General features: G+C 40.4%; 2 protein-coding genes across 13 annotated transcripts in view; both read left to right on the top strand.

Moving 5' to 3' along the window:
- Positions 1–5061, top strand: part of ANKRD12 (ankyrin repeat domain 12) — a 114564-nt gene extending 109503 nt beyond the window's left edge. For all 9 annotated transcript variants that reach the window (XM_027088604.1, XM_027088603.1, XM_027088601.1 and 6 more), the window contains 2 exons: positions 1437–1532; positions 2185–5061. In XM_027088604.1, coding sequence (XP_026944405.1) covers positions 1437–1532; positions 2185–2370 — 282 coding nt within the window. In that variant the 3' untranslated portion in view covers positions 2371–5061. The remainder of the gene's footprint in view (positions 1–1436; positions 1533–2184) is intronic.
- An 8150-nt stretch (positions 5062–13211) lies between these two features.
- The window catches only part of TWSG1 (twisted gastrulation BMP signaling modulator 1), a 43115-nt gene continuing 33864 nt past the window's right edge, over positions 13212–22462 (top strand). For all 4 annotated transcript variants that reach the window (XM_027088394.1, XM_027088393.1, XM_027088392.1 and 1 more), the window contains exons 1-2: positions 13212–13367; positions 14898–15054. In XM_027088394.1, the coding sequence (XP_026944195.1) occupies positions 14932–15054 (123 nt within the window). In that variant the 5' untranslated portion in view covers positions 13212–13367; positions 14898–14931. The remainder of the gene's footprint in view (positions 13368–14897; positions 15055–22462) is intronic.

Genomic DNA, 22462 nt, shown 5'->3' with positions numbered 1-22462 from the left:
CAGTTGTTCAGAATTTTTTTGTGCTTCATAAACCAGAATGAAATTCTTTGGTCATAAGACAGAATATAAAAGTATAAACACAGACAGTGAAGGATTATCACCAAAAAAGACTAGAAAATACTGTTTTAAATCAGACAAACTATAGAGATACAAAGTATATGCAGTATATTACAGAGAAAGTTACTTAGTTCTCTCTGGACTTTATTTTTCTCACCTGAAAAAAAAAAAAAAAAAAAAACAGGAGTCCCAGATGGGTTATAAAGAGAATTTCTGAAAAGAAGTGAATTTTCCCAGTAATCCCTCAGAATGATCCCCAAATCAGAGACTAAAAAGGATCAGGCCACAAGCCACCTAATAGTTGAAGGGCAGAAGAACTTAGTCATCGTCTTGAGGATGACTGTGGGCCTGTTACCCACCCTTGTACGGCTGGCTTTACAGTTGGTAGACGGTCTCTCCACTGAGGAGCAGGCTTGTTCAGGTGAGCATAGCTGCTGAGGGACTAAGGAACAAGTCCGCTTCCTTGGGTAGGGGCTTGGGCCATCCTTTAGCCATTCTCGTATCAGACCTCTTCCTTTTCAAAATAAACTTGTAATAATAAAAAAGGTTCAATAATAAAATTTAAAACAGTCAAAAGGTCTTACCTGAAGACCAAGGAGGAAGTGGTAACAGCCAAGAATGTGAGTAGTGTGATTGTGTTGCCTGGATGCCACCTCGATGGTGCTGGTTGGTGGTCAGAGCTTTGGCGGCAGTAACGGCAGCAGTTGTTTGTCAGACCCAGTGCTTCCCATTGCCCAAGCGTTAGAACAAGGGCTTAGTGACTCTCAATTCTCAAACAAGATTAAAAGAGGTGTTTTTACCCAATTTCACTGAATAGAAAATTGAAAGAATATGTAATTAGTTTGAGATTACACAGTAAGATACAAAGCTGACGTTTGAATATAGCCTATCTTAAAAGAATACCAAAACTGGTATTCTTAAGAGTTGGTATAGAATTTCTTTGTGAGCACTCCAAAGGACTGGTCCTGGAAGAAATGTCAGCCCCAAAGGCCTGTCTCCCACCTTAACATTTTTTTCTCCCTACATGTGGTAAACGATAACATTAAAATTAATTTCTTAATCAATTGTGCTTTAATAAGAAGTCACAGGCATGTCACTTCATATGACATGCCTTTCTGAGACATTTTTGACACACAGATCGGTAGGATTCTATTTAATTAATAACTAAACGCAGCATCCTAATAATTCTAATAACTAATCTCAGTATGGAAATACTTTATCAGATTTTTAAAATTCAGATTATGTTATCTTTCTTTGAAGTATACTTTTCATCATTCCTTTAAAAGTAGAATATACCATAAAAAGATAAAATGGCATATAGATTTTAAAGTAGGTTATTTTATTTTATAATATCCAACAATTTTAATGTTTTCTTTCAGTCTGATGACAGTAAAACTTCTGTGAGGGATCGTTTTAATGCAAGACAATTCATGTCTTGGTTACAAGATGTGGACGATAAATTTGACAAATTAAAGGTATGTATGTTTAGAAGTTCACTTTAACTGGATACTTCCCCTTCATAAACAGAAACTGTAGCTGTGTTAGAGAGGAGTGGTTAGGAAAGGAAAGACCAGTTAGTGGTGAATCCTCATGAGGTCGCACTTTGGAAGATAAAGGAAGATAAACACACACACACACACCCCCCGTTTTTCGGGTCCAATTTCATATACATGGTGCAGCTACCAGAGAAAAAGCAGTTTCTAATGGAGATCTTCATATTTGTTATCCAGTGTATGAGTCTGGTTATAGTTCCAGCATGTGAAAGAGGGGAGAACAAGAAGAGAAGAAATGTATTTTGCAAGTAATCTGTAATGAAAATTATTTGGTTCGAATCATTTCAAAAATCACTTTTCCTTAGATTTTCTTGATTCTTCTGATAATTTGAAATTTTATTGCTTGAAAGAGCAGTTTCAAATTAAAGTCTGTTAGATGAGTGTGAAGTTGTGGGTCCATAAGTATTTGGTGTATGGATACAGACAGGGTAAACCAGAAATGGACGTGTAACTCAGAAGCTTCACATACCCTAGTATATCCATCTTACACCCTAAAGAAACGATGCATGAGATTAATTTTTAAACAAAGCAATTGTAATAAATAATCACTGAATTCTTCTTTTCTTTTAAATAGACCTGTCTTTTAATGAGGCAACAACATGAAGCTGCAGCTTTAAATGCCGTCCAGAGGTTAGAATGGCAGCTCAAACTCCAGGAACTCGATCCTGCCACCTATAAATCTATCAGCATTTATGAAATCCAGGAGTTTTACGTGCCCCTTGTTGATGTGAATGATGACTTTGAATTGACTCCTATATAGCAGCCGTGACTTCCTGGTGATGGTGTTTTAAATGAGTGAGGCTTAAGAGTATTATACTATGGAATACTGCCTTTTGACAAAAATATGATATTATGCCTTCACAGCTATTAGTAAAGTTCAACTAAAGTTGGTGATGTAGTAAACACTGTCATTTTATTAAAAATGAAAAGAATTATTTTGGATCTTAGATCCAAGCAGTTTCTAACTGAAAACTATTATTTATATTGGTGAAAGGTGACTATCGCGTTGGAGCACGTTGGCAGACGAGGTAGATGTTTAGGGAGCTGAGGATCTGCTAATGGCGCTGGAAGCTGTTAGTGCTCTACGTACGAGGTGACCACGGGTGTTGAGGTTCTGTCAAGTTCTACTAAAACAGATCAGCAAACTAAAAGGCTCAATTCCTACCAAATAGTTTCTAATGTGGAAGGAAAACTTGGCACAAAATTTCTTCAGTTTATTATATCTGTAAGTTAATTGTACAGCTTTCTTTTTGAAAGTTTTAATATTGTCTTCCTTTTTAATAACTTATTTTATACATATTGTGCAGATGTAAATCTTGTAATTAATGGTCAAAATGTATACAAAGGGATTGGTAGTCAAAACATATACAAAGAAATAATTGTAAAACTGTTTTGTCTGATGTTTAAGGACCAAAGTTGTAGTTTGTATGGTATGGAGTGTAGTGATAGTGTGTTGAGGTAGCAGGACTTTTAAATAAGGCATGCGTGTCTGAGTTAGCTTGTTTCCATCACAGAACTGTAGAGACTGTGACTTAGCCATACTGCATGCTTCCTATAATTTAATTCTCTCCATAGCGATGCCTGACGGTAGTGTAAGGTGTTTCATACCAGTCTCCCAGGATAGTACCTATGACTTACTATGTTGGACATTTTATTTAGAATTAGTCATGCAAAGAAACAGCTCTTTTTTCATCTCACGATAGAGCCTATTCTCCTCTTCCCCCAAAAAATGCCTTTGAATGAAAATTCTGAAATTGTAAATGTCTATTTTAATACTCAAATATGAAAGAATCTGTGAATATATGTAAATATGTTTAATAAATTTTATTGGTCATGTTAAATCATTGTAAAACTTTTTTACATTGCTTAAATATAATGTTCTAAGCTTAATAACCTTTGCACTTTTAAAATAACAACTGAGTACTCAAAAAAGAGATATTTGGTAGTCAAAATAGGTAAAAGAAATGGGCATATTCTGATCGATCTCTGCAATGTTTATGAAATATTGATTAATATGTTGTATTTCTTCCTTGTGTCAAGATGCAAAACATATAATTTTCAAAATTTTATAATTAAAATAAGATTTAGTATGCTGTTTTTAATAAAATAATTAGCAGTATACTTAGAAAAAGTCCAGTTTCTCCTGTAACATGATGTTAAATTAAATATTCAGGAATATTTCAGATCTGAAACCTGCTGTTAAACTTACTAAACATTTTTGGAAAGAAGATAGGTTATGTGTAAAATTGATCATAAGTACATGAGATAAGATTTACAGAACTTTCCACAGTACTTTCTTGAATTATAAAATAATAGGTGTTTTTTATTCTGATTGAGAAAAGTGAAAAGAATCTATGAGGAATAAAGTTATTTAAATTCAGCTTGCAAGTTGGAAATCCCAGCTAGTGGGAAAGAATGTAAAATTGAAGTTTTTGAGTGCAAAGATATATATTAAGCTTAGGGATTTTTGAATTTTTACATCAGTTTATATTTTAATTGATACTGTACTTGGCATGCGCAATAAAGCAGCACGTGTGAAAAATACACAGTGCAAGGACTTTATTATAAAGATTGGATGTAGTAGTCTTTAGAAATTTAGATGAAAGATTTTGGCCTTTTTTATTGGATAAATGGGGCCAAGAAAGGCAGGGTAGATTTTGAAGCACTGGTTTTGTTGAAGTTAAGTTTATTAAGGCTGGGAACATTAAAAACTAATTTATAAAAGCAATACTTTTTAATATGAAAAACTTAATGCAAATTTTGTTTATACTTTTGCCTAAAAATAAAAAAACAGATTATTGAGCATTGAAATCATAGAAAATATGAGAAGGGTAAGTTTATACAGCAGTTTGTTCTGATGGTTCAACCAGAGAAGGGGGTGCGGAAAAAAAATCACTGTTTGGCCAAACAGAACAAGCTGCAGAAGAGAAAAACCAAGCAAGCAGAAATCTGGCATATTTTAGTCATCCCAGCTTTTTAGTACTAACCACAGTTCTCACCCTGTTCAGTGGTACCTCAAGTTGCTGGAGCCTGTCTGCCATGATGCTGCTTCTGCAGATTCCCTTTGTAAAGTGACTCATTCAAAGCTAATCGGTATAGCTTAAAAAAAAAAAAAAAGTGAATGCCTTCTCCATGGGAATTTATACTTAAGTAAGTAAGTTAAGGGCTCTTGATATTAAAGATTATTCTGAAGCTCTAAAATGCTAGAAAAAAAACTTGGAATGGGGTATATGCCTAAAAAGATATAGGATTCTGAAAGAGAAATAAAGGATGGTTAGTTTAATCAGTGATTTTTTTTTTAACTATTCAAATATCATGAACAAGATACTAAATTGTACCTGAGGATTTGTATTTCTTTAAATCTTGTTCTAAATCATATCTGTTTAATAAATGACTAGATATTTGTGCATGTTATTTAATAAAGAGTTATATTTTTATAGAAAAAATAAGAGTGAAATGTGTTAAGTGTTTGTTTTTTTTTTTATTTTCCACTCCCACGTGACTCCAAGCCCAACACCAGTGTTTACTTGGGCAGCAGGCAAAATTGCAAAATACTCATTTTGGGGAAACAACCTCTGAAGAATTAGCCTTTTGAGCTCAAGTCTATTCAGGAAATGAGGTCTCAAAAATGAATTTTAAGTATTAGACATGCTGCAGACTTAACTATAAAAATCTCAAGCAGGGCTTCCCTGGTGGTGCAGTGGTTGAGAGTCTGCCTGCCGATGCAGGGGACACGGGTTCGTGCCCCGGTCCGGGAAGATCCCACATGCTGTGGAGCGGCTGGGCCCGTGAGGCATGGCCGCTGGGCCTGCGCGTCCGGAGCCCGTGCTCCACAACGGGAGACGCCACAACAGTGAGAGGCCCGCTTACCGCAAAAAAAAAAAAATCTCAAGCAAAGATCCCCTGAAGCTCATTTTAACAGACTGAGGAATTATAGAGTTATTCTAGAAATTGAGCAATGCTAAATATGTGTTTTTCTTAGTTATCCAAAAAGTTAGCAATATTTTTTATTCTATCTCTGATATTCTGACACATAAAACCCAAAAATTTTATGTAGGGGAAATTGACTTTTTAAAACTCATGAGGTAGCCATGTCTTGTATTTTAAATGAAGCATTTCCACAATTTTTTTTAATCCTTTTTCAAGCCTTAAAGTTTAAATAATTCCTAATTAATCAAATGGCTCAAAAGGTTAGAATTATAAGTATTATAATTTAAACAGTGAAAAGTACATGTGGAAAGATTGACCTCTTTTTTTTTTTTGGCCATGCTGCGAGGCATGCAGGAACTTAGTTCCCCCAACCAGGAATTGATCCTGTGCTCCCTGCAGTGGAAGCTTGGAGCCTTAACCACTGGACCGCCAGGGAAGTCCCCGGAAAGATTGACGTTTAAAGAAAATTTTTCTGTTGATATAGAGAATGAGGCATATATAGCGTATGTCTATAGAGTAAAAAACACCACCTGTGTGCCCATCACTCAGCTTAAGAGCGGTACCTTTTTCCTCAGTTTTTTTTAATTGTGTAATTTGTATCCAATAAAAATACCCACATCTTAATTAGGCAGTTTGATAAGTCCTGACAGATGCATACAAAACATTTCCATTCCCCCCGCAGTTCCCTCCTGCCCCCTTGCAGAGTACTTCACCCCGGGGGCCACCGCTTGATGACTGCCGGCGCCATGATTACCTGTACTTGTTCTCGAGCTTCATGTATATGGAATCAAACAGTATACACTTGTTTTGCGTCTGCCTTCTTTCAACATAAGGTTTTGAAATTCATGTTGCATGTGTCAGTCATCTGTTCCTTTTTCTTAACTGAGTGGAAGTATATTGTACAAGCCTGTTTATTCACTCTTGTTGGTAGATATTTGGATTGTTCCCAGTTGGGGGCTGAATAAAACTGCTCTAAACATGCTAATCTTTTTTTGTGAACACGTTCTTTCATTGCTTGGGCCCATACCTTGGAGTACAGTCACCAGGTCATAGGGCATAGATGTATGTCTAACTTCATCAGAAACTGACAGTTCTTCAAAGGGGTTGTACCGTTTTATCCTCCTACTGCCAACTATCAGAGGCCCAGTTGCTCTGAATCCTCATCAATCTTTGGTGTTGTCAGTCTTCAATTTTAGCAGTTTTGGTGGATATGTAGTGGTATCTTACTGTGCTTTTAACTTGCATTTCTCTGATGACTCAAGAGGTTGAACATATCTTTTAATATGTTTAACAGCCATTTGTACATTTTATTTTGTGAACTGTCCTCAAGTGTTTTGCTCATTTTTCATTGTGTTGGTCTTTTTATTATTGATTTGTAGGAAGTCCTTATTCTGCACACAAGCCCTTTGTCAGGTATGTCTTTATTAACGTCCATAAGAATTTAAGGAATGTATGCATATCCATGCATTTAGGTTTTAGTGGCAAGGATTCGAGGCAAAAAATTCTGTCATTGCAAACATTCTTAATGTAAGCAGTGTTTGCTAAAATCATAGTACTATATTATCAACCGTCTATCTCAGAATGCTTTTTTCTTTTTAAATTTTATTTATTAGTTTTGGCTGCGTTGGGCCTTCGTTGTTGCGCGCAGGCGTTCTCTAGTTGAGGTGAGTGGGCTTCTCATTGCGGTGGCTTCTCTTGTTGCAGAGCACCGGCTCTAGGCGCACGGACTTCAGTAGTTGTGGCTCACGGGCTCTAGAGCGCAGGCTCAGTATTTGTGGCGCATAGGCTTTGTTGCTCCGCGGCGTGTGGGATCTTTCCAGACCAGGGCTCGAACCTGTGTTCCCTGCATTGGCAGGCGGATTCTTAGCCACTGCGCCGCCAGGGAAGTCCCTCAGAATGCTTTAATTAAACTACTTGTGTAACTGTCCCAATTGGAATATTTGGAGAATACAAAAATTCTGTTTTCCTAAAAGGGAAAGAGAATCACAGCAACATGCTTTGTGAAATGGGAGTGGTACTTAAAAATGAAAAAGATGGGGCTTCCCTGGTGGCGCAGTGGTTGAGTCCGCCTGCCGATGCAGGAGACGCGGGTTCGTGCCCCGGTCCGGGAGGATCCCACATGCCGCAGAGCGGCTGGGCCCGTGAGCCATGGCCACTGAGCCTGAGCGTCCAGAGCCTGTGCTCCGCAACGGGAGAGGCCACAACAGTGAGAGGCCTGCGTACCGCAAAAAAAAAAAAAAAATGAAAAAGATGAATGTCACATCCATATTTTAAAAAGCATGAAGGGAAGAAAGAAAAACCTCGACTTGTAAGTCTGACCGGCTTAAAGGCAAAAAGCTGAAGTCACTGATTAAGGGAAAAAGAATAGAAAACCTGGACAGGTACAGTCTAATCAGGAATACTACAGATGGAAGCCCTGTTGAAGCCATCTGAGTCCCTGAATTAATGACAATGAAGGCTGGAGGTGGTGAGAAGGAGCAGTTTGTCCTTTAGAGGCATCTAGAAGCTCTGGCTTTCTGACATAAGTTAGCACTATGGTGGAAGTTTCACGAGGAAACATTCACTGAGCAAAAGTGTATGCTCAACATGGAGGCAGACAAAAATCCAGTCCAAAGACATCACTAATTCAGAGGGAGTGAACAGGCCGATGCTGGCAAGCAGGTGAAGAGCAGGAGACCAGCTGCCTTCTTGTGGGGGTTTGGTGTGTGGGTTTCTTTGTCTTTCCGTTTGCTTGTTGTTTTGTTATGTTTAACCCTCCCCAACACAATCCTGAAAGAACTCTTGCCTCAGAATTGCTCTGTCTCCGTGGGATAAAACTGCACAGCTGTGACGCAGTCCCGTGTCCCCTCTTACCTGCCCTGGAGCCTCTCACCTCAGTGCACCCCCATGAGTTTCAGAGTGGAAACAAGGTTTCCAGCCACTGAAGACTGCTCATACTAAGTGAGGTAAGTCAGAAAAAAAAATACCATAAGATATCATAAGATATCATTTATATGTGGAATCTAAAATACGACACAAATGAACTGATCTACTAAACAGACACACAGACGTAAGAAGTAAAGAACAGACTTGTGGTTGCCAAGGGGTGGAGGAGGGAGGGATTGGGAGTCTGGGATTAGCAAATGCAAACCTAGTATGTGTAGGATGGATAATCAACAAGGTCCTACTGTATAGCACAGGGAACTATATTCAATATCTTGTAATAACCTATAATAGAAAATCTGAAAAAGTATATATATACACACATATATATATATATATAAACTGATTCACTTTGCTGTACACCTGAAAATAACACAACATTGTAAATCAACTATACTTCAATAAAATAAAATTTTTTAAAAAAGAGTGGATAGGGTTTATGTAGCCAGGAAAAAGAAAAAAGAATCATGTCCCAAGCAAAAAAAAATGCAGAATACGGGAGTGGGGAAGTATGAAGCATGCAAATAGACCACCTTGGGTCTATGGAGAGGATTTGTGTAACATCAAAAAAGATCCACATTTACTAGCATGAAAAGACGTTCTGGATATGCCAAATGGGAAAAAGCAAGTTGCAGTGAAGTATTCTTAGCATAATTTCATTTTTTGCAAACATATGTTAATACATGTGACTTAAAAAAGACTGAAGGAATATATAGGAAGCTAGGTGCAATCTCCAGGGACTAAAATGGCCAGGGTCGCACATGAAGTCCCAAAATATTTAAATTCTCTGTAATCAGAAAAAAAGGAAAAAGTTGAAATGAATATAAATTAAGAAATATTCTAAATCAGTAAGCTACAAAGTTGGGACCTAATTTGGTAGGCAAGAGTGAGCCATGAGTAAATAGTGGATTTTGAGAAGCCTTAAGAGCTTTTGAGAGTTGTAAATCTCTCAATAGCCCTTGATAGCCCTTTGCAAACATCTGCCAAAACAGCATTTTCTCCTAGCAGGCGGGGTCGGCAGTTTCCCCAGAGGTTTGCTAGGCCTCCTGTAGCCCTAGGGACCTGAGCCTCGGAAAAGCTTGCTTGGGCGTTCCTTTTGCCTGGTGGATTCACAACCGTTCATTGCAGAAGGAATTATAAGTATTTTATGAACCCAGAATGGAACAAAACAAAACAAAAATAGCCTCAAGATTTTCTACATTTCTTCTTGTTTAAAACAGGAAGAGTTGAGAGGCCTTTGGAAGTAAGCGTTTTCCTTTCCCCATTCTTTTGAGAGCTTTGCGGTAATTCCCACAACAAAGCAGGGAGGGAAGAGGTGGGGGAAAGGGTGGAGGAAGGAGGTTTCTTCCCAAAGGGCCTTCCATCCCTAGATCTTTCCTTCCACACCACAGGCTGCCAGGCTGTTAGATGTGGCTCCTTTGGTTCAAATCTGTAAATCAAATCAGCTAATTCAGCTGAGTCTCTCGGATGGAAAGCATTAAGAATGGGACAGTGGATTCCAAACCATAATCCCCAGCCTGCCGCAGTCAGCCGGTTCCTTGGGACACAGAATAGTCTTCCTGTCTCCACCAGCTGAAAGGCGCACAGGCTGGACGCCTCCTCCAGGCAGGCCCGAGCAATCCCCCCCTTCGCCCCCCCCCCATCCAGTCCCACCTCCGGCAGGGCCAGGGGCTCTGCCCGTACTCCTGTAAGGAAGCTCAGAAGTGGAGAATCAGACCAAACTGGAGTGCTTAGCAGGGGCACCCAACACTTGTGTCTCGGGCTCCCATTTTGCTCCCTGTCTTCTGGGGTGAATTGGCTGGGGTGAGGGGAGGCCCAGAGGTGAGAGTGTAGAAGTACCACCTACAAGAGTGAGTTCACAAACTACAATTGTCCTTCTTATCTCTCTATGCTGGGCAGGATAACACCCCCTCCCCTAGCTTCACTCCCTCTACCCCAGCGGTCCCCAAGCTTTTTGGCACCAGGAACCAGTTTTGTGGAAGACAGTTTTTCCACAGATGGGGCGCGGGAGGAGGGGAGGATGGTTTCGGGATGATTCAAGTGCATTACACTGAATCAGTGTGAGCCCTGAGCTTGTTTTCACTTGCCACTTACTGATAGGGTTTTGATATAAGTCTGCAAGCAATTGATTTATTATGGTCAAATCTTTCTGCTAATGATAATCTATATTTGCAGCCGCTCCCCAGACCTAGCATCACTGCCTCAGCTCTACCTCAGATCATCAGGCATTAGATTCTCATAAGGAGCCGCACCCTAGATCCCTCACATGTGCAGTTCATGGTAGGGTTCACGCTCCTATGAGAATCTAATGCCACCGCTGATCTGACAGGAGGAGGAGCTCAGGAGGTAAGAAAATTAATTGTTGTTTTATGGCAGTAAATTTACAGTAATTTGTTAGCAGCAATAGGAAACGAGTCACCTCTACACTGTAGTTGGCTGACGGTCAACCACTGATGCGTCTGTATCAGGTGATTGAATCTTACGTGAATCAGTGACATTTGACCCTTTCATCAAACCCTACTAAGAGGCTTTATCGCATTGATCATAAAGGCTTCTGGTAAAATAAAATAGCCACTACAATAACCCCTGCAGCTCTCAAATTCCCAAACCCATTCAGAAAAACTTGATAGCCACCTGGAGGCTCAACTGACATTTGATCTTCTAGAGCTTATTAAAGAGGATCTTTAAAAATAACTATTTTTTATCTTATTACCAACGTAATACAGGCAAAGATATGAGAAAATGCAGACAAGCACAAAGAAAAAACATCAACACAAATCGCTCATAATCTTCATTCTAAAAATACACACACTGCTTTAAAAGTTGATATATCATGAATATCTTTCCATGCCAATGGTATTTCTCTGCAACACCAGTTCTCCAAGTGTGATCTGGAGACCCTGGGGGTCCCAGGACATTTTCAGGTAGTTCATGAGCTCAAAACTATTCTTATTTTAATTCTAATGCATTATTTGCCTTTTCAGTCTCCTCTCACACTGTAGTTTTTTTAGAGGATATAATATATATTACAACAGTTTGAATGCAAAAGCAGATATGAAAATCCAGCTGCCTTCTATTAAGTTTGACATTAAATAGCACAAATGTAAGACAATGCCACTCTTCTCACTATTTTTTTTTTTTTTTTTTGTCTTGGAATATATACTTTTTTTTTTTTTTTTCTGCGGTACGCGGGCCTCTCACTGTTGTGGCCTCTCCCGTTGCGGAGCACAGGCTCCGGACGCGCAGGCTCAGCGGCCATGGCTCACGGGCCCAGCCGCTCCGCGGCATGTGGGATCTTCCCGGACCGGGGCACGAACCCGTGTCCCCTGTCGGCAGGCGGACTCTCAACCACTGCACCACCAGGAAAGCCCTATATACTTATTTTTCATAAAATATGTATTCATGTTACCATATAACAGAGTCTATTATTTTTAAATGAGATAATAAATTATTTCTTAAATTTCCGTTTTAACTTCAAAAGTTTTGATAGATGTAGCACACATAAACAAAACCTCTTTGGAGCCCTCAATAATTTTCAACAGTGTAAAGGGGTCCTGAGACTACAAAGTTTGAGAACCTCTGATATACAATATTAGTTTTTAATATCTGATTTAGCCCATTGCAGTGTATCATAGTTCATTTAACCAGTAAGTAATGCTAAGAATAAGATCCTTAAAGTTAAATTTGTGTACACTCAATTATTTCTTTCGGATAATTTTCAGGGATCGTTTTTGAAATGTATACTTAACTTACTGTACAAAAATGGACTAACAGCAATAATGCAGTCCACCCCGTCAGCCAATCAACTCTTTCCATTCTTTCTGTTTTCTTCATCAACCAAGGGGAATGTGGGCATTTAAGATCCTACCAGCTTAAGACTTTAGTACTAGGTCTAAAATGGTCTAGTACCATTTCCAAAGGAAAAGTACAATGGGCTCCAACTTAATAACTCTGGAAACTTTTAAAAAAGCAAATTCCCAGGGTTGTGGGAAAGAACTGGGTGCCATTCTCAGTCGCCTTTATCTACAAGCTAACTGTTGGTCACACATGCTTGGGCAGGCGTCTCCTGCCATCTGTCCAGGTGTCCATCCGTCCTCTCCCCTGGTCTGCGACCTTCTGGACCAGCACCCACGGCGCCCCTGCCCTCTTCTAGCGCTGAGCACAAAGCCGGGCGCCCACGAAGGGTTCGGCATATAAGTGCACTGCGGGACGAAGGCTCTACTGTTGGAGACCCTTATTCAGTAGGTCTGAGGCAGACCCCGGAAGCCTGCGTTTTTAATAAATCCTGTCTCCGACGTCAGTGACGGGATTCAGGTATGAGCTGCACTGGGTACCAGCGGGGTGCATCAGTCAGTCCGGCATCCCCATAACGGGGCCGAAACCAGCTCCTAGGGTGGCTGTGAGAAGACGAGGAGCTCCTGCACATCACGTCCCAGCTCCGGGACCAGGGCAGGGTGAGCCCGGAGAAGGGGCCGGGCGGCAAGGCGCCGAAGACGGGGACGGTGAAGAGGAAGGGGGACAGCGCGCGTGGGTCGGGTGGGCGCGGCCGCGGTCGCGGTCGGGGCGGGGCCGGGTAGGGGGTGGGACCCTGGGCGCGCTGGGCCCGCGGGGAGCGTGGCCTGGGCGGGGCCGGGTCGCGAGCGGACAGGAGCGCCGGGGGGAGTGAGAGACGCCTCCTGGCGGGAGCTGGCGGCGGCGGCGGGAGCCGAGGGGGGCGGAGGGAAGCGGGGGGCGGGGGCGACTCGGCGACGGGCTGGTCTCTCCCTGTGTTACGGCCGAGGCTCGCGGGCGCTGCGCGGAGGACTGAGTGGAGGCGCGGCCTGCCTCCCTCCATAGAGTGGCGCGCCCGCTCGGCCGACCCGCGGGGAACGAGAGCCAGGCTGCTTCGCGGCGCCGCGGCGCACGGTGAGCGGGCGGGGGTGGCTGGTGCCGCTCTGGGACTGGAGGCCGCGGCCGGGCGGGAGGAGCGGGAGGACCGGGCCCGCGCGGCCTGGGCGGCCTCCGCGGCTACGAGGCGGGGCGGGCGTGGGGCGTGGCTCCTCCGTCGGCGGCCGGGGCCGCTGTCAGCGCCTCCCGCTCGGCTGCTGCGCTTTGTTCCCAAGGCCCCGGAGGGAGCCGCTCCCCTAGGAGGAGCTCGGTTACCTGCCTCTGCGTGCCTCGTTCACCTGGACGCCTGTTCTGGGGAGGTTCGGGGAGCGGGACGCAGACGGCCATGAGGTGGGGGAAAATATCCCATTTTCAGTTGCTGTGGGGAGAAAACTAGCTCTGGAAGAATCCGTTTTCCGATGCCTTCTTTGGCCTCCACGAATACGTGCCGGTGGCTCCGGAGTCACCGGACTTGGGCGTGAGGTTCAGTAAAGCGGGCGGTGGGTCCTGACGGTCCCAGGAGGGTACCCCCGGCCTCGGCCCCTGGGGCTTTCTCCTACAGAACCGAGCCACACGGGCACAGAGCCCGGTACTCTTCACCTTCTTCTTGCCTTTGCTTTATTGTTCTTGCTAACACTTAGAATACAGGTTTACAGCAATCATAAAGGCCCATAAACGCACCTTTTATCCGTCTTACATCACTAGTAGTTTATTTAATTGATTCTGTTTGGGGTGTGTGTTTTAAACCCCAAGAAGTTTTATCTTCTCATTTTTAAAAGTTTAATGACTGTTGGTTGTTCAGCCACTGTCAAAATTTGTGCTGGTCTTTCTTTCCTTTTTCTTTTTGGACTGTAATATTTTCTTCAATATCTTTGAAGAATCACTGGTACCTAAGGTAGAGAATTAAAAGAATATCTTCACATTTTGGTAAGTTAGAGTTCTTAATGCAGTTAATAATTTACTATTCCCTTTGTTATTCGCTAAATTATTTAAGGAGCAACTGTCCACTCCTTCCGCTGAGCTGCTTCATTTTGGCTAATTATGTTAAGAGACAAAATGAGATAGTAACAAGTAGACACTAGAATAATTTGCATTTTTAAAATTTGTCTTAATTCTAAGAATTAAAATATTGATAAATGTTTTTTAAATTATAATACAATATTAATAGGTTTTTTTGTTTTGCAAAGCAGTGCAGCATTGAAACTACTTATTTGCTTCATATATTGATACTTTCAGGTTACTGATGGTATGTATACACACACACACACACACACACACATATGCACTTTAATTTTCACAGTCACCATTTCTGGGTACTCTGAGGAATTTCAGAATTCTATATCTCTGAAGATGGCTAACAAGATATTACTGTATATTGTAGCTTTTTTTTGAGTGTTTAAGTAATCTTTCATTGAGAATAATCTTTAAACAGTCACTCAAAAGTCTTTTAACACAATGAGTCTTGGTTTATTTATTTGATTTTCATTTTTGTATTTGTTTTTACCCTAGCATTTGCCTTTGAATTAAAGTTTTTGTTGTTTTTTTTTTTCTTTTTGTTTGTTTGTTTAGCTTCCTGGGAGTTGGTGATTGTCTTTGAAGAAACATGAAGTCACACTCTGTTGTTATGCTTACTGTAGCCATCCTGGTGTTCCTGACATGGGTCCCCATGTCACTGAGTTGTAACAAAGCACTCTGTGCTAGTGATGTGAGCAAATGCCTCATTCAGGTAGGACTAAGAGTACTTTTTTACTATTAAAATATACTGTAGAGCAGACACAGAGCACATATATACAGATAGAGAGTGTAAGGTCTGAGGTAATGAACCATGACACTGGTCTGGGGTTTTGCCCCCATACTTCTCTTGCATATAAGCAATGTCAGACTCAAGGAGTTCAGTACGGAAAATGATATCCAGCTTTGTAAACGTGCTGTTACAAGGTGATGAGTAGCCTATCCAGATGAATTAAAGGATTCCCTTGTATAATCTAGTTTACATAGCAAAAAGACTCACTATATTTAGAAAAAAAATTTAGCTAGTCAAATCATAGACAAACTGTTCCCTAAATATAATACACTAATTGTCTGTTCTAAGTAACAAGTTACCCCAAACAGCAACTTAATGCAGTAAACATTTATTATTTATGCAGTTGCTGAGGGTTGGGAACCTAGGAGCAGCTGAGCTGGAGTATTCAGGGTCAGGGTTTCTCAAGGTTGCAGATGTTGGAGAATGTGCTTCCAAGATGATTGACAGTGATCTCTCTCTCAGCCATCAAGGCAAGCCTTTCTGAAGAGAAAAGTGAGGTTAAGTAATGGCTTAGTTTACAGAGCTATTAAGTGGCTGTGGAAGGTGGCCTGTGTTTGAACCCGAAGCCTGTGGCCTTTCTATACACATACTGGTTATTACTGTTCTTAAAGTTGCATTAATTAGTGGTGAACTTCATGTCTTACACAGCTGTTCTCTCTTTTCTCATCCTGTTAGACCGTCAGCAGTCTTGGGTCTGTATTTATTAGCCTCTCTTCCAGCTGTTGGCTAAGAAATTCAGTAACCACACATATTAGAATTCTGTATAAAGTACGACTCAGCTACCTCTTAGCTGTGATCCTGACATGAGAGCATTTGTAGGTACTAGAAGTGGTAATGATTTTTATAGATGAGAGGCATTATGTGGTGATTTGTGACATTTTGGTCCTCATTAATAGTTAAAATTTTGGGAAGCCTGGCCTTTATGTGAGTGTGGTGGTCACCATCTCATACTCTGTACCCTCACTTTGCATTTTAACCAAAACATTTAACTAGAGAGGTTGGTTGGTTAGGGTTAGGGTTTTCACTATGGATGTTTTTAAGCATAAATAGAAGAGGGAAGAGTATAATGAACAGCAGTAATAATCAGCAGTTACAGCCATCATTCACTCGGGGCTACCCTTGCTTCATCTCTGTTCCCCTGCACTGTTCACCCTATAGCTCTGTTTAGTGTCAGACCCCCGATATTATTTTATCATAAATGTATTGTCTATCTCTGAAGATAAGAACTCTTGAAAACATAGCTATTAGCACTTTAAAAATTAACAATAATTCTTTAATATCACGTAGTTTTATACCTGGAAGTTTTTTTTTATTTAATTTTTTTTTGGCTGCATTGGGTCTTCATTGCTGCGTGCAGTCTTTCTCTAGTTGTGGCAGACGGGGGCTAGTCTTCGTTGCGGTGCGCAGGCTCCTCGTGGTGGCCTCTCTTGTTGCGGAGCTCGGGCTCTAGGCGCGCGGGCTCAGTAGTTGTGGCGCACGGGCTTAGTTGCTCCACGGCATGTGGGGTCTTCCCGGACCAGGGCTCAAACCCATGTCCCCTGCACTGGCAGGCGGATTCCTAACCACTGCGCCACCAGGGAAGTCCCTACGTGGAAGTTTTGATATGGCACGTCTGCTTAGGCTTGTGCTGGCTGAAAATTTGGTAGTTTTCTCATGAAGTCCAGCTTTGTGCTGTGGTCAGAAGTGAATCTGTGCCACTTCCCACGTTGTTTCAATGTATCTTCATTATTCATTATTGGAAATAAAGTCTCATAACAATTGCTATATTCATGTTTAGGTAGAAATTTACTTAAATCTCAAATTATTTTTTGACTCTCCAAGTCTGTAATTTCCATTATTCAAATAATTAAAAATTGGATTTTATTTGAAAGACCTTGCTTGGTAAGGCAGTATTTAAAGAAGAAAGCGTTTGGTTGCTATCGATAAAAACTCTCAAAAGTTTTTGTTTGTTTTGCTTTTCAGTTTAAAATTCTGTAATACTTACAAAATGCTTCAAAAAGTAGAGTAAAAATTACGTGTAAAAACTGGAAAGTCAGGTGAAGCTTCACCTGCTTGTTAAATGGTGATTTTAGTAAACTCATTGGAAAGAAGATAGGACTCTTTTTTTTTTTTTTTTAAACCACTAATTCACTGATGCAAACATTTCTGATTCCTGTTCCTTCAAAACTAGGAATCATCAAATCTTTTTCTGGTAGTAGAGACAGTGCTTCTGGTGCATAGTGGCAGGGTGCTTGGGGTTAAAATGATAGAGGCCTTGAGTGCTGAGGGTTTTCTTGTTCATTTTTTCCTAAGCACTTATGACATTGTGCTAAGCACTTACTGGACACTGCAGTGAAATGTGATTGGTTCTACCATTTACCTGGTTTTATGGACTCCGCTGATTATTTCACATCCTGCCCTTTACTCTCCTTGCATTCCCTCCCTGTGGCTGTGTGACAAACCACCCCAAAGGTCAGTGGCTGGAAGCAACAACAACATGTATTTTGAGCATGAATTTGCATCCTGTGTGCTGCTTGGCAGGATAGTTCATCTGCACCACACAGCATTATTAGCTGGGGCGGCCTGAAGGCTGGCAGCTGAAATTACCTGAGGCAGCGCTGTCCACTAGAACTTTCTATGATGATAGAAGTGGTCTACATCAGCCCTGTCAGGTACAGTAGAAACTAGTCACGTGGTTGTTAAGCACTTGAAATATGACTAGTGTGGCTGAAAAGCAGATTTTTAAATTTAATCATTTTAATTAATTTAAATTTAAACAGCTGCATGTGGCTAGTGACTGCTGTATTGGATATCACAAAGCTGGCTAGGAAGATTCTTCGTTCTCTCTCTCTCTCACCCCCCTGGCCCCCTTTCTGTCTCCCCTCCTTTCCTCCCTCCCTGTCAGTAGTCTCTTTGTATGACTTCTCCAGCATGCTGGCTTAAGACTAGCCAGATTCCTTATATGTTGGCTCAGGGCTTCCAAGACCATGTGTCTCACGAAACACAGCAGGGGAAGCTGTATTGCCTTTTATGGCCACACCATTGAGGTTATGTTGTTACTTCCATCATGGTGGTAGGCCCACCGGGATTTAAGAGGAGGGTACATAGGCCCCGCCTCTGATGGAGGAGCATGAGTGTAACACTAAGGAGAGCTTAGTGGATGGGGTGAATGACGTGGCCATGTTTGGAAAATACAATCTGTCACATCTTCACTGTGACTTGACCGGCTGGGTGATCTCAGAGTTTCCTTCTAATTCTACATATTTCTAGAGAAAGCAACCAACTATTATTATGTGTTAAATATATATTTTTTTAATCAGAGTATCTCTATATGCCTATTCTGGACATTTAATATGAATGGAATCATACAATATGTTGTCTTTTATGCCTGTCTTCTTTTATTGAGCATAATGCTTTCACAATTCATCTATATTACAGTATGTATCAGTACTTTGTTGTTTTATGGTCAAATAATATTGTACTGTATGGATATGCCACATTTAATTTATCCATTCATCAGTTGATGAATGTTTAGATTGTTTCCACCTTTTGGCTGTGCAAGTAATGGAGCTGTGGATATTTGTGTATAAGTTTTTATGTGGGTATCTGTTTTCATTTCTTTTGGGTATATACCTAGGAGTAGAGTTGCTGGGTCATATTTTCTATGTTTAACATTTTGAGGAACCACTAAAGTATTTTCCAAAGTGGCTGTATACATTTCCACCACTGTGTATGCAGGTTCCAATTTTTCTACATCCTCACCAGCACTTGTTATAGGCATCTTAGTGGGTGTTAAGTGGTTTTGATTTGCATTTCTCTAACGACTAATGATATTGAGCATCTTTTCATGTGCTTATTGGCATTCATATATCTTCCTTGGAGAAGTGTCTATTCAGAACCAATGCCCATTTTTTAATTGGCTTATTGTCCTTTTATTGTTAGGTTATAAGAGTTATTTATATATTCTGGGTACAAGTCCATTATCAGATATATGACTTGCAAATAATTTCTCCCATTTTGTGGGTTGTCTTTTCACTTTCTTGATGGTATTATTTGCAACACAAAAGTTTTAAATTTTGATGCAGTCTTTTTTATTTATTTATTGTTGCTTTTGCATTTGGTGTTGTAACTAAGAAACCATTGCCTAACTCAGGGTTATAAATATACTTGTCTATTTTCTTCTAAGAATTTTGTAGTTTTAGCTCTTATATTTAGGTCTGCAATTTATTTTGAGTTGATTTTTGTATATGGTGTTAGGTAGGGGTCCAAATTTATCCTTTTGTGTATGGATATCTAGTTGTCTCAGCATCATTTGTTGAAAATATTATTTTTTTCTCTGTTGAATTATCTTGACACTCTTGTTGAGAATTATTTGACCATAAATGTAAGAGTTTATTTTTGGACTCTCAGTTGTATTCCATTGATTTATATATCTATCTTTTTGCCAGTACCACACTGTCTTGATTACTGTAGCTTTGTGGTATGTTTTACAATCACAAAGTATGAATTTTCTAATTTTGTTGTTTTTCAAGATTTGTTTTTAATACTTTGGGCCCTTGCATTACCATATAAATTTTAGGGTCAGCTTGTTGATTTCTGTAATAAAGCCAGCTAGGATTTTTATATATAAATATATTTGACTTTATTAATTGGAGTAGTTTTTGGTTTACAGCAAAATTGAGCAGAAAGTGCAGAAGGATCCCATATACTCCTTTCCCCTACACATACCCACTGTTTCCCCTACTATTAACATCTTGCATTAGTTTGTACATTTGTTACAATTGATGGACCAATATTGACATACTATTATTAACTAAGGTCCACGTTACATTACATTAGGGTTCATGCTTTGTGTTCGACAGTTCTATGGATTTGACAAATGTATAATGTCATATATCTGCCATTACAGTGTGACACAGAATTGTTTTGTTGCCCTAAAAATCCCCTGTGCTTCCACATGGCCTCTGCATCCCCCACCGCATTTTACTGTCTATATAATTCTGCTGTTTCAATATGTTATACAGTTGGAGTTATACAGTATGTAGCCCTTCCAGGCTGGCTTCTTTCATTTAGCAGTATGCATTTATGGTTCCTGAATGTTTTTCTGTGGCTTGATAGCTTATTTATTTATATTCCATTTTATGGGTGTATCACAGTTTGTTTTCTGTTCACTCATTGAGGGACATCTTGATTACTTCCAAGTTTTGCAATTAAGAATAAAGCTGCTACAAACATCCATGTGCAGGTTTTTGTGTGGACATAAAATTTCAACTCATTTGAGTAAATACCAAGGAGCACAATAGCTGGATCATATGCTGAGAGTATGTTTACTTTTGTAAGAAACTGCCAGACTGTCTTCTAAAGTGGCTATACGGTTTTGCATTCCCACCAGCAGTGAGTGAGAGTTCCTGTTGCTCCACATCCGCACCAGCATTTGCTGCTGTCAGTGTTTTGAATATTAGCTGTTCTAATTGGTGTATATTGGTATCTCGTTGTTTTAATTTGCAATTTCCTAATGACATGTTGAGCTTTTTTTATATGCTTTATTTGCCATCTGTATATCCTCTTTGGTGAGGTGTCTTTATGTCTTTTGCCCATTTTTAAATTGAGTTGTTCATTTTCTTCCTGTTGAGTTTTTAGAGTTCTTTGTATCTTTTGGATTAACAGTCCTTTATCGGATGTGTCTCTTGCAAATATTTTCTCCCTGTCTGTGGCTTGTCTTCTTGTTTTCTTTTTCTTAAGATTTTTTTTTGATGTGGACCATTTTTAAAGTCTTTATTGAATTTGTTACAGTATTGCTTCTGTATTTTTATGTTAATGTTTTTTTGGCTGCAAGGCACGTGGGATCTTAGCTCCCCAACCAGGGATCAAACTTCACACCCCCTGCACTGGAAGACGAAGTCTTAACCACTGGACCTCCCAGCAAGTCCCCTGGCTTGTCTTCTTAATCTCTTGACAGTGTCTTTTGCAGAGCAGAAGTTTTAAATTTTAAAAGTCCAAATTACCCATTTTTTCCTTTCATGGATTGTGCCTTTGGTATTGCCAGCTATGATTTTGATTGGGTTTACGTTGACTCTGTAGATCAATTTGGGAATTATTGCCATGTTAACAGTATTAAGTCTTCTGATTCATGAGCAAGGAGTGTCTTTCCTTTTGTTTAAATTTTTCTTTCATTTCTTTCAACAGTATTTTGTAGTTTTCAGCGTACAGGTCTTATACTTCTTTTGTTAGGTTTATTCATAGGTATTTTATTCTTTTTGATGTTGTTGTAAATGGAACTGTTTTCTTAATTTCATTTTCAGGTTGTTCGTTGCTTGTTTGTAGTGTCGTAAATCTTAAATCTGTTTTCACCTTATTCTGCTTTTTGGGAGAGTTCCTTGACTTTACCTTTGAACCCTTTCTATTGAATTTTTAAATTTTAGCAATAACTTTAAAATTTTACTTCTTATTTTCTGCTTGTTAATTTTTCTTTTAACACTTTTACTTGTATTTGAATGCACTGTTTTCTCAGATATCCTGAGAATACTTACTGGAAGTTTTATTGATGGAGATGGAGGTGTGTCTCCACCCCTCACCTCCCCATTCTGTTACGTGGATTTCTCTTTCTTCCAAGATTATTTTTTTCTTTCAATTTATATCTCTTTCATGCAGGAGGCTTTCCTCAAATGTATAGTGTTCCTTAGTTGTCCATTATAGTTAGGAATGAAGCATAAAAGCTTGATTGGGGGCCTCCCTGGTGACGCAGTGGTTGAGAATCCGCCTGCCAATGCAGGGGACACGGGTTCGTGCCCCGGTCCGGGAAGATCCCACGTGCCGCGGAGCGGCTGGGCCCGTGAGCCATGGCTGCTGAGCTTGCGTGTCCAGAGCCCGTGCTCCGCAATGGGAGAGGCCACAACAGTGAGAGGCCCGCGTACTGCAAAAAAAAAAAAAGCCTGATTGGGAGACTGTGTTTGTGGGGAGGGCTGACATACACAGACTGGAGGGTATCGCCTGAGGGACAGGGAAGCCCTCGATGCTGGAGTGTGTTTTCTGCTCTGAGGCTGATCATTTTCCTGCAGAGAAGTTTTTGGTTGGTTTGTTTTGAATGGCTGGTGTTCTTGCTGTGGTCTGGGTGGTGGTTGGTTGGTAGATGCTTGGTTCTTGTCTTTGTGCCCTAGTGTTGGGGGTTGCCTCTGTGGTCTGATAGAAACTTGAACTTTAGTGCCCTCTTTTATTCCTGTTCTCTTCAGTTGAGGAATAGATTGGCTATTGGCGTTTCATGTGCCAAGAACTGTAAGCTGGTGTCCTTAGGCCTCTTTAGTGCTTCTCTTAAAGGGGATCCCCAGAATTATATTCAAATTTGCAAATGTAC

The sequence above is a fragment of the Aethalodelphis obliquidens genome, unplaced genomic scaffold, assembly GCF_003676395.1.
Source record: "Aethalodelphis obliquidens isolate GAN/ISIS:26980383/991018 unplaced genomic scaffold, ASM367639v1 scaffold63, whole genome shotgun sequence".
NCBI classification, from domain to species: Eukaryota; Metazoa; Chordata; class Mammalia; order Artiodactyla; family Delphinidae; genus Aethalodelphis; species Aethalodelphis obliquidens.
The sequence above is the reverse complement of the archived record's forward strand: the minus strand, read 5'-3'. Positions and strand labels throughout refer to the sequence as shown.